Here is a 12,756-nt window from a genome sequence, read left to right as displayed (position 1 = left end):
CTTCCGAAACCCCCTACGCATGACAGACACTATCAAACAATTTCAACAAATGTCTCTAACAGGGATCATAAAGATGTACACATTCCCATTTAAAGTGATCACGTTTATAAGAACATTGAAAAAGCTCTTGATAATCAACCATAAATATAAGCTTTTACCAAACCTGCTTATATTTTGCTATAAGGCTTCACATATTTTAGTTACCTAAAATTTGTGGCAAATTTCTGTCATATAATCTGGATGCAAGCAAAATGTATTGGCTGTGCACTCAGAGACACTCAATTAGTCCTTTTGGGAAATACCAGCTAACAGAGAACTGCTTTGTGTTTAAAGCTTCTGATTTCAAGTAGCAAAGAAACTACTGATCTCAAAAATACGAACCCACATCAGCAGTACAAGAAAGCAAGCGCTGCTTAGGGAAGAAAAGCAGAACAAATCAAAATGGCTATGCATTAAATGTGAGCTATAATTAAAAACAAAAGCAGCTCAAAGAGAAAACACATAGAAAGGAAGAATTTTCAAGTATATAAAAGCAAAACAGAAGAACAAACTCCTTCAAGAACAATAATTTATCCACAATTGAAAAGACCTCAGAAATGTTGTCTTTGTGGTGAGAGAGAAAGACCCAGCTGTCTAGCTGCATTCCTAAAGCCGCACACCTCCAAAAAACATGCTTTAAATTCATTATTTTTGAAAAAATAAATTGTGACTCAAACTAAAGTCTTCTCCACAATCTTAATTTGATTCTGCAATAGATATTATTAAATTATTGCTATACCTATGTGGGGACTTACATAATTTTGGATTGGTTCTGCTTGCAGAAGGAATTTCTGGGAGCTGGGATCATTGAGATCATTTGTGTAAGTCAGATTAGGAATTTCTACACTTCCACCAATATATATTAAAGAGAAAGCTGGAGCTGAGGGAAAAAAAAAAAAAAAAAAAAAAAGCATAAAAAAAAAAATCAGCACATCTAATAACATTACAGAAAAGATTCCAGAACAAGACAATTGCATAAGTATGTATTTGTCTTTAGCATTAGCAAGCATTAGTTCTGAAGAGAAACCTGCACACATGTGCGAGATGAGAGTCCCACTGCTACACCAACAGAAAGGAGAGGACTGAGGTATAGGCTCAGATAAGCATTTCTACCAGTAATGCTTTAATTCTCAAACTTCCTTCTTTTTGCAGGGCTCTCCTAAAGAGAGATGATTTTCATGGCTATAAGTTGAGGTCTGTAAAAAAAAAAAATATATAAAAAGTAGGAACTCACTCCATTTTGGAAAAGTGACTGGAAGGCAGAGTGTTAATTCATCAAGGCTATTGGGAAAGATAACAGTTAAATAATGATGGTATTCAGAAGCAGAGACAAAAATTAGGAATAAAATACATGCCTTCTTGTGCACCTATCAATGCTGCTGATTTTTGGACATTTTGTTGTTTAGCAAAGACTTTAAAGAGAAATGAAATTCAATGACTGCACACACAGTAAGTGCTTAGCACAGAGCTTTTGGGATTAACCATTCACACAGTTCAAAACCACCGTCCCACCCGGACTGTGCTGGGGAATAACACTTACAGAACGAATAGTGCAGGAGTAGCACAACTACTGCAACTGATAAAGAAACTAGAGATAGTATTCCTAGAAGCCATCTTCTCCAGAAACACGGTCTCATCCATTTGAAGAAATAGTACTTCTGACGCAAGCCCTTTTGGTAGGATGTGCAGTAGCGAATATACAGATTTTCCTAGAGAAAGACACATAGGGTGGCATTATTAGGATGACAACACAAAGAGAGCCATTGTATCATTTTTCAGTATATTTGCCCTTTTAGTTTTTATCAGAGATACGAAGTAACAGATTAAGACAATGTGTTTCGTATTATGTCACACACAAAACCCATGCATTTCACTTTTTCGCATTTCAAATGATAAAAGGTCAGGGTGGGAAAGAGAAAAGAATTGCTGTCACTTTAATTAGAAGCAATTACATAGGAAGAGCAGAGATCAATACACACCAACAGAGGCCTGCAGGTGTCAGAAGGTGCCAGAGAGATTGCTTACTGTGCTCCTGCTGTAAAGCACAACTGTTGTCTCTTACCTGCCCATCAGCCTGCTCAGGGTGGTATGGAGCTGGTATGCTGTACACAGAAACCCGTCTGGAGGGAAAAGCCTGTGTCATGATGCCTTGAGAAATGCCTTCTGAGAAACGTAATAACAAAAATCCTAGATGAACCTCATTCCTTAAACATAAACCAGTAATAGCATACTGCTCACCAGCTCGCATACCAGGCTTCTCTCATTTCACCTTTGCCATACTGCTGAAAGCTGGAGCCAGCTGATCTGCAATCAAAGAAGGTGGGGAGGAAAAGTTGCCATCACTGTAACTCTTTGTTTTCCTAACTGCTAGAGTAAGATACAGATCCCTTTATTCGAAAACAGAAAGGACACACAAGCAATTTACGTGAGAAAAATCCCAGAATAAATACTGTAATTTCTAAAGAACACCTGATGGGATCCACACAAATCTTTATAAAAGAGAGAAAACAACTTGAAAGATCACCTGAATTTTCCAGTTTTAAGTGTGACAGACTTAAACCTGCACAGCAGAACAAACATAACTGCAAAGCAATTAACGTATTTCCTATTCAGACTTGAAAATGACATCAAGTCAACAAGCCAACAACTTCAGAGAGTTCTGCACATAAAAGAAACGAAGAAAATTGAGGATTCACATGGGGAAATTACGCATTACATACGATACCTTCATGTGTATATAGCCAAGAACAAGAACAAAGCTGGATAGAGGGAGCAAAATACAAACAACAACACAGAAGAGGTCCTAGGAAACTGTACTCCGGAAAACAAAAAATGAAACAACCGAAGTCAAACACAGGTCACATGGTGACTACAGAAGGGATTAACTGGAAAGCAATCGTTACAGGTCAGGAATGCAAAATACAGCTGTAGACAGACTGCTTTGTTAGCATCCTCCTCTTCCTACAAGTCTACCTCCACTGTGTGCACAAACTGCTAAATGGCCAACACTTCGCCCTCTCTTTTAGGGAAAAGAAACCCCTAAGAAGAGCTCAGACTAAATGAAATCTCTTTTTCATCATCTCCAAAAATGAAATCAGTATCTATTATTTTGTTTACGATATATACATTCAGAGAACCCAAATACGTGATGATTCAAGACACCTATCGGCGAGCAGAAGAATCAATTTCATGTGGACAAGAGCAAGACCACTGCAGTAACAAACATCATCATATTTACTCATCTTGTCAAGGTAGCCTGAAGATAAAAAAAAAAAATATCAAATTCTCAGGTGGATGATACATGTAAAATCTTCACTAGGGGGAAAATAAGACAGGAAATAAAACAGTAGTTTCAAAGCATGCAGACAATTAAAACAGAAGCTGGAAAAGGTATATTGCTAATGCTTTGTTCCATGCTTATCTGCAGAACTTCTGATCTCCAAAATGAGTGTCCTGCTACTTGAGAGGATTAAGCTCACTTGCTGCAATTCATTTTCTCTCTCTCTCTCTACTGGAAAGGGCAGGAAAACCAGGATTAGCAAAAGTACTAGTGGCTGACTGCTATGCCACTCTTAATTACTGTATGCACAGCTGAGAGGAAAAATGTGAGTCAGATTTAAGCTGCCATCAGATAGTCAGCTGTATCTTCAATTTCCTGATAGATTACACATAACATGTGCCATGTAAAAACAACAAAATGGACCAGGTGCTTATTTCCACATCTCCAGTGTTCCCAGATATCTCTATAGAGCAATCTCAAGATTTTTTCTCCGATTTTTCTCCGATTCTCCTTTCCCTGAGGCTTGAACAAAAGGCGCTTGTTACTGCCATATACTGCCATATACGCACTCCAGAATCAAGTATTGTGACATCAGGGAGACATGCAAAGAAATTCCCACACTGAACAGTTTTTAGCCTAACATGCTTTCTAATGAAGATATCCAGCACGTTTATTCCAGCAAAATAGCTTTCAAGTTATATGACTGAAGGCACATGTTTGTAAATCCATGGGGCAAGATTTGACACTCTTGTGTAGACACCAGGAAAATTTGGTCTTCCACATCCATAACCCCAGCTAACAATGCCAGTCAAAAACCATTTTCCATCTTCATTGCTTTGACATGACAATGGCCCACCAGAATCACCCTGAAGAAAAAAAAAAAAAAAAAAAAAAAAAAAAAAGAGTTGCATGCATTTAAAATCTGGAAAATTAAAAATGGGACAAAGTTCAGTGGGTGATATTTTTCCTGACGAATTCCAACAGTGATTATATTTTCCCATCTGCATACTTCTAACTTTAGAATTCTTTGCTTTGTTTTTCCTCTTCTTGAAGCAGATGGGAATGCACAGTTCTACCAAAGTTTACTCTTTCACAGGAGAGAGAGCTAGCTGGCACTCTTTAAAGGTATTAGGATGCTACTTTGTGAATTTGAAACATAAATCACAAAATTTACTTTCCAGTCTCAAAGCTAAACCCAGAATCTGCTACTAAATATGTATATCCATTTAGAGGTTACACACCTCAGGACACCAAATACCAAGCCTTTTCTTTTTTAAATAAAACTGTGATCGTTGTGTTTAACATGCAATATCACTTTTTTCAAATTAAAAGCAAATGAAATAGATTGAATATATTAATATTTAGTTTTTCCTCACAAAAAACAACCACCCCCTCCTCTCCAACTAACTGTTGTCTTACAGTAGATATAAGTGAGTAGATAATATTTAAAGGTACACAGTGCCTAAAAATATGACAGTAGCTCAAGCAAAAGATATGCCACTGTTTGGGGAAAGTCTCTTGAATCTACTTTAAACTTTCCTGAAAAACTCAGCTGTAGACATAACTTCTCTGAAACAACTGCTAGCAAATTGAGCTTTACCAAATCATTGGATGTAAAAGATGATTTCCAGAAGCAAAACCCGAGTTGGTAAGATTTAAATGTTTGCAAAGGGATGCTTTCTTTCCATGCACTTTTTTTTTTTTTTTTTTTTTTTTTTCCTCTACATTCAGTGAACTATTTTGCTTGAACTTTCAAAGGACCACAGCCTGGTCTGGTGATTGGTGACCCTGCACAGAGCAGGGGGGTTGAAACTAGATGATCATTGTGGTCCTTTTCAACCCAGGCCATTCTATGATTCTGTGATGTGATTCTGCAACATTTAGGTAGGAAGGCATACCAGTAGATTACCTAGTAAAGTCACCTGCTACCCAAAGCACGATCACCTTGAATTGTCTCACAAAATTAAATATTTAAATTTGAAGATCCATCTTTCATCCTTGACCACTAAGAAATTTAGAGAGATAAACATTCAAATTTCTCTTTAATTACTGGGACAAAAAGAAACTGGAACAGCAGTAATTTTCATAAAACAGAACTCCTACAATTCTATCAGCTCTAAAAACTGCCCAACATACTGAGACATTGCAGAAATTCACCCCCAGGATGTTGAATTATGCCTTTCACTAGTTCTGTCTTGATTGGCCAGAGAGATAAGCAAAGAAACAAATTCTCCAGTTAATGAAAATGATGTTTGACATCAGTGGTCTCACAACCTGCTAGCAAACAGCTGGTACTTCATATTCCACAGAAAACCCTCAGACACTTCTTGCCACAAAAGCCACTATGGTGTCTTACTTCTATATAGTGAAATCTAGAATATCTTGAAGGTACCAAATCATCATCATAAAAATCAGCAATTTCACCTGCTAAAACAAATGAAAATTCAGAACTTCACTTATTATTTTACAGCACTGCCAGAAATATTATGCATTTGAAAGTTTATATCTAGATGACTGCATCTTATCTGACTGCCCTGTAGTCATACACCAGAGAAAAGAATCCAGAAAAAAAAGTCAAGGTAGGTTCTCAGTTTCTTCTTCAGCTGATAGACCCTCTTACCAGAAATAGCCTACCTTCACCACACTACTATGTGCAAATTCTCTGGACCTAGACTTGCAAATGAAGTGTCATTCATGCCCATCAAGCAGCAAATCTCTGAGAATACCCAAATTGCAGACTGGTTGATAGCTCTTTTACATAGCTGTGCTTCAGTAAAACAAGGCAACTTGCCAGTCAGTTCTTATGCCTCATCACGTGACAAAGAAAGACAAAATAAACTTGTGAGTTGTATTGAAGTACATACTTTGCACCCATCTCTTCTTCCAGACATTAATCCTGCACAAAACATTCTGGCTGTGATAATTCCATATGTGGAATGACACAACGTTTGGTCAATAATTTCTACCTCTGCTTTCTGAAGAATTGCAGCACCTTCATCATCTGGAAAACAAATTGAAAGGAAGATGATTCAACAGAGCTTAATATATTTCTTATCCATTGAAAGCAAAGCCATGAAGACTTCAGAAAATACTGCGTGTATGTTTGAACTCTAAGCTATTCCAAATGGCCAACTATTAAAGTAAGGAAAGCCACTTCTAAGTATCATGCATCTATATAATGTGATCTTGGCCTTTTAACAAGATTGACCAAAAAGCCTTTTGTAATATCTTTTGTAAAAAGCCTCAAGATTTCCTTGTTCTTTTTTTTTTTTTCCCCCTCCCACTTTGGAAAGAAAATAGGACTTCCTAAAGGTATTTGGACTATAATAAGATAGATTTGCAATCAGAGTTGTCACCACCATGGAGCCTAACCACCACTACATGCAGCCAGTGTACCATCACTCCATCCTTTCCCTCAACTCTTCTCTCTGATATTGTACAGCCACAAAGAGGGACAAAGGGTACCAGCATTTGCGACAAGGAAAAGGCAGTTTGAGACAAGGTGGTGAGAGGGCCAGGCCTTCTGCCTGACACAGAGCAGCTCACTGTCATGTGGGGCATGCACTCTGTCAGTAGTACGACCATTTTATCACACCACATCCCTAGGATGAGCTGGTGCCTCACAGGCAGGTCAGCATCTCGGGACTGTTCAGCCTGCAGAGGCTGAAGGCAGGAGTCCTTAATTTAATTTCCTTGCAGCAGGCAAGGAAAAGTCCATTTAGGCTCTTAATGCACCTCCAAGAGTAACAAAGTGGAAAAATGATGCTGTATGACTCAGAGGAAGTGCAGCTTCCTGTAAGTTTTAGCTAGCTGGAGCACTCAGGTCTTCCAGATCCACTGGAGTGGTAGCCAATTTTCCTGAGCAAATGAAGGTATCTAGATACCAGAACCTATTTCCAGAGGGAAGCAAATTGAAAACACTACAATTTTGTGCATGCCTCAGAAGCAGAGGCAGGTATCCTGCACACAAGCCTGCAGCTGAGGATATTAAACTCACCCACTTCCTGCTTTTGGCCCCAACCTGTTATCCAGCACTTCTCACCACTGCGAACTTTGTGTGAGAAAGGAGGCACGCAGATTGGCTGAATGACATGGCTCATTGTATCTGGCCACGGCTTGCTCAGCTGCAGCAACGCAATGTCATAGTCATAGTTCCTGCTGTTGTAGTATTCGTGCACAATGATCCGTCTCACTGCAGATACAAACTTTGCACGGCCTTGTATTCGCATCCCCAAGTGAGCACGCCATGCTCTGGGGTCAGCCAGCCTGATTGGAAACAATAACACACACCAAATCTTCAAAAACATGCTCCAAAATGCACAATCTACCCCAGCAGTGGAACATGCAAAAGGAGGGCACATCATCCTTCAGTCCAGTTCAAACTGGAAGCTAAAGGTGTTTCAAGAAACTAGCAATGTCTAAGAAGAGTTAGGAGGGAAGACTGCTTACTTGCTCCCTTGAAAGCAGTGAGCTGCAGATATAAGCCATTCTTTTGATATCACTGATGCCCCACAGTACGCAGCTCCCACAAAATGGAGGCTGACCTGCCAGGGCCATTCACCCTCCTTAGTGTTTGTACCACCCACAATGCGAGAGATGAGATTGCCACTCTTGCTGCTGCCGCAACCTGCAAGAGGTATTTCAAGTTATTGTCTCTATCCCATGAGAGTGCTTCCCACATAGGGTATGAAATAATCACGGAATCACAGAACTGCAAGGGTTGGAAAAGACCTCAAGAGCTCATCAGGTCCAACTCCCCTGCTGAAGCAGGTACTCTACAAAACATATTAAAATACAACATTATTTGAAGTTCATTTTCTTATCCTGCTTTAATCAGAGAACTCCTATATTCAATACTCTGTTCCTGAAACAAGAAGTGACACCATAAATAAGGCACTGGCATGGGTAAGTTTATTTTCTAGCTCTGCCATAGAAGTTGGCTTCAGTCTTTCTTGTGTCAGAAATGTCAGAGCATCCATTGATTTAACAAGCAGCACAATTAATACAGTAAAACAGACAACTCAGTCTCTTTCTCTTACTATTAGTCCTGACCTGAAAGGAGCCCTTGTGGTAAGTAAGTTCAGTAGTACCTACACACTTATTTCCAGCAAAAACAGTGGGAATGGTGCGGTTACAGTAATAGCTACATATATGTAGTTAGGTCATCTAATACCTCAGAAACCAAGTGGTTAAAAAATTACTTTGCTTGGAGACAATTGAAGGTCTGAAAGTGTTGTATATTAAAGATTTGCACTAATTCAGAGAGCGATAGAGAAAGACGTCTGCAGGACCTCGTGCTTCTACTCTTGTGTGCACATAAAGCCTCTACTCAGCAGTTTTATTCCCATGTTCCCAAAGGTTGATACCAGCACTTCCCAGCACACAAACAAAGAATCAAAAGCAGCATTAGTGTTTAAAAAAAAAAAATAAAAAAAAAAAAAAAAAAGGGGAGGATGAACATGGATTGTTAAGATGTAAAACTACATCCAAGGCAGGTGCTGGCAGGTTTGACATACAGCTGCTGTGGCAGGAGCAGCTGAAGTTAAAAAAAAAAAAAAAAAAAAAAAAACACCTCCTCTTGTACTCCAAAAACCCAAAAAAGATATAGGACATTCACTTAAAGCAAGTGAATCCTATCATATTTTCATTCCTACAGCAGTAAGAATCACCTGTCTATTTTATAACAATACAAGCAAAAAGCTTGCACAGAGATTTCTTTACAAAGGTTTGTGACTAGAATCTAGACTGATGCTGTGAAATACTGAGGTCTTTCCCACCAAGAGACAGAGAAGTTAAACATTTTTGTTTCTTACTTCACCTGTGTCACTCCTGAAGTCTCAATACACTCCGACTCCAACAAAAATACTTGACTCTGCTGCAGCAGTGAGAATATTGCTTACCAGCTGGCCAAGTTCATTCTGCAGTTACCCTAGCTTCTCCACTGAAACTTCCCATACCTGTAAACCACACCTCCCACAGATACAGCAACCAGACATGACGTAAACTGATAGCTGACTGCTGTCCCACTATCACCAAGCAGATACAGTAAAAACCTCACTGCATGCTGCATGAGTAATACATACTCTAAAAGAGGAAGAAAGAAAGGGCTTTAAAATGGAAAATGTTCAAAGTACAAAACAGCAGGAGGGACTTACTGCAACTGCTTTCATCACTTCCATCAGTACAATCCACAGTCCCATCGCATTTTGCATTTTGTTTCTTAATGCATATGTTATTCCTGCACCTAAATGTGTGGTTGGTGCAAGGAATACCTGAAATAGTTGTGTGAAAAAAGAAAGATGATTGTTGGAATGGCTTTACACGCAAACACACAGCTGCACAGACAAAATTAATGTGTGTGTCAGTAGACTGGACAAAACACAGCAAAAAGCACTTTGCCTAGAATGGCTTAATCCAGTCTTTAAATTGAAGAAATTATTCAAGTAGAGCTGCATCTAAACCAGTGCCTGTGCTAAGCTGGAGGTGCCTTTGTACATAGATTGCCATTCATCTGTTCCCAGAGGATTAGTGAACATAAATATACTAGCAAAAACATGCCAATAGAGTAAGCGCTAGGCAAAGAAAGGAAGAATACCCAGTACTCTGGTTTGGAACCTCTTTTATATATCAACATTAAAAAAAAAACAAAAAAAAAAAAAAAAAAAAAAAAAAATGCAGTGGAAGCAATCTACTAATTGTATCCAATAATATTTCATTCCCCATCTAAGAGTTTTTGTCTCCATGCCTCACAATAAGGGACATCACTCCAAGGAATCTATTTTTCTTCTCCATAGACAGAAATATGCTGTGACCATTTACACGGATTGTCAAAGTTAAGCACCTCATAAACATTACAACTCTTTAAAAGTGTTACTTGCAGCTCTTGCTAGTGGGGCTCCCTTTCATATGCCAATTTGTCCATTTGTTCTGAGAAGTTAAAGAAAAGACTATCTCAAACCATTCATGTTCTGCCAAACACAAAACTTCCAAGGCATTTTAAAAGCGTTGCCTTATAACTCTGAAGACAGTTCCAAAGAAACAATCATTTTTCTTGATATTTTACATATGGTAAAATGAGTCCAAGAAATAATTTGCCAAAGATTTTACTTTAAGGAGATAAAATCTGGGAATTAAATCCCTAGATCCACATCCTGGACCCACAGTAGTTAATTCTCATGTCTCATTTCACTGAAACAGATGTTCATGAGTTCACAAAAATACCACAACAATTTAGATCAGTAACTACTTGTTTACAAGCATAACAGAAAATTGAACAGAATTATAAAGCCTGTATTAGATTTGCCTCTTAACTCTTCATATACTGCATCTAGTATTCAAATCAGGATGGAGTAAATAATAGAACAAAAAGAACTGGAAAAAAAGGAACCAAGAGAGAAGCCTTACTGTTGGTGCAGTTTTGCTCATCTTCTCCATTCTCACAATCGTTTACCCCGTTACAGACAAGCAAGTTATCCTGTATCGCAAAGCTGGAGTTACAGTTCCACTCAGGGACAACTTTAAAACATGAGTCAAGTCAGTTACAGAAGCATTATCACAATACTAACACTACGCTTCTGACCAAGTCCAGGTATCACTGCCATAGCTTCACTGCACTCTACTAGAATGATTTTAAGTGCCACATTACACATGGAGAAAATGAAGTGCAAAAGAATTCAGTAACCTATGCAAGTTCACACAGTGCCCCAGGTGGAATGGCTGGTGCTCTTTCAACCATAGGCATTTATTACCACTCTCATCTACTGTGTCCAACACGATTTGCCATTCCTATGTGAAAAAAAATAATTACACCTGAAATAGAACAGAACTTTGTGTTTATCAAGCATTTATCACAGGAAGAAAACCTAAAATACAATCTCTTAGAACCATTTTTCCATATTAATTTTTTTCCCTCTTGCTTTTCAATAACATACCTTCTCCATTCCTAGTTTCTTTTGTAAAATCCTCAAGAGACCAAATGATGGCCTGAACCTGGACACAGAAGGTTAGAAACATCTTTCTTTTTTTCTCCTAAAAGAATTTTCAGCTTTTTTTAGTTTGCCTCATAAGACCAGAGAATACATTCAATGGGTTTTGTAGTTCAGATCTCTGATAAGTGAATACAAACCACAGAAGAGTTCATCACTTTCGTCGAAGCAGTTGTTTACCCCATCACAGCGCTGCATCTGCTGGATGCATAAACCAGTAGAACACTTGAAATATCCGGGTGGACATGCTGGAGGTTTAAAAAAAAAAAAAAAAAAGCAAAAATTTTTAATTGCACACCAATTAGAACAAGTGGTTGGTTATTCAGTGTATTGCATTCATCACCTAGAGCTCTTTGTAGTAACAACAAGATTGCAAACAAAACTTTGGCAATGAAAACAGGAAAAGCAGACTTCAATTGACTGATATTCATCACCCAATAAATTAAAGTGGATGATCTCACATTATTTCGGATTTTATTAAATAGGAATGAAATAGCAAACAGATCTACAGATTTACAGATCGTGCAGGCAGAATGAAATGCAAGGCTTCAGGAGTTCACCAGGATTACTGCATATGCATGCTCTGGCCATACAGGAAGCTTTATGGACTGTGCAGAAGAAAATACATTCTATATGTACAGGAAACCAAAGCACGCTGCATGCGATCATAAACCTTAGCCACATAGCCTTGACAAGCTAGAAAAAATTCTTGGTTTGCTGGTTACTTAGCTTAGAAAGATTAGCAGTAAAAAATTAATATCAACACAGTTTCCAGCATAAACATAATTAAGTCTAACCAAAGATAACAAGTTCTACTTCATAGGGCTAAAAATGCAGAGATAGGTTGAAAAAGAAAAACTGATCTTACGCTGGCTGATGTTATAGCTGCCGTACTCCACCAGAAGGGGCTTCTCTGACACCTTTGAACTGCACTGAAGCTCAATGTTAACAGCAGAGCTTGCAATGTGGAAGACTGTTTGGTGATCAACATAGAAACCGCAGTACCTAAAAAAGATCAATAGATTTCTAGAACAAGCTGCATCAAAATTATCTTACATCCAATTTAAACATCAACATCACTGATATTCAACAATACATAGTAGCACACCTTAATTAAGAACCAAAATCTGGAACAGCATCCAAATTCCCTAAACACTAGTGTATAATCAATGAATATACAGATGTTATAATCATGAAGTAAACAAGAGAGTTTTGGCTAAGCAGATTATTATATCCAAAAGAAAATAGACAGAATGCTTATCCTTGTCCTGGGCTCACTGCAAAACTCCAAAGGGGGAATCCTTTCCAAAGGGAGATTCTTTCCCACTGGTAGTCAGCTCTTAAATGGTCTAGGAGAGGTAGAGCCAGGTTCCACCTCTTCCAGCAGCACAGGTGAATTGCCTTCACCTGTGCTCCCATGGCTGACTCGTTGCTCATCTCAGGTGATCAGAG

At 38.4% G+C, this 12,756-nt stretch overlaps 1 protein-coding gene across 1 annotated transcript in view; it reads right to left on the bottom strand.

Moving 5' to 3' along the window:
• Nucleotides 1-1,707: 1,707 nt before the first annotated feature.
• Nucleotides 1,708-12,756, bottom strand: part of TMPRSS7 (transmembrane serine protease 7) — a 34,477-nt gene continuing 23,428 nt past the window's right edge. The window contains exons 11-19 of the mRNA XM_042809516.1: nucleotides 12,173-12,309; nucleotides 11,445-11,552; nucleotides 10,724-10,834; nucleotides 9,475-9,591; nucleotides 7,769-7,946; nucleotides 7,317-7,585; nucleotides 6,184-6,320; nucleotides 2,102-4,185; nucleotides 1,708-1,748 (exon numbers count right to left, since the gene is read on the bottom strand). Of these exons, the coding sequence (XP_042665450.1) occupies nucleotides 4,015-4,185; nucleotides 6,184-6,320; nucleotides 7,317-7,585; nucleotides 7,769-7,946; nucleotides 9,475-9,591; nucleotides 10,724-10,834; nucleotides 11,445-11,552; nucleotides 12,173-12,309 (1,228 nt within the window). The 3' untranslated portion in view covers nucleotides 1,708-1,748; nucleotides 2,102-4,014. The remainder of the gene's footprint in view (nucleotides 1,749-2,101; nucleotides 4,186-6,183; nucleotides 6,321-7,316; nucleotides 7,586-7,768; nucleotides 7,947-9,474; nucleotides 9,592-10,723; nucleotides 10,835-11,444; nucleotides 11,553-12,172; nucleotides 12,310-12,756) is intronic.

The sequence above is a fragment of the Centrocercus urophasianus genome, unplaced genomic scaffold (genome assembly GCF_019232065.1).
Source record: "Centrocercus urophasianus isolate 14NV4802_14NV808 unplaced genomic scaffold, USGS_Curo_1.0 seq_12, whole genome shotgun sequence".
Classification (NCBI taxonomy): Eukaryota; Metazoa; Chordata; class Aves; order Galliformes; family Phasianidae; genus Centrocercus; species Centrocercus urophasianus.
This window is presented reverse-complemented; position numbering and strand designations above follow the sequence as displayed.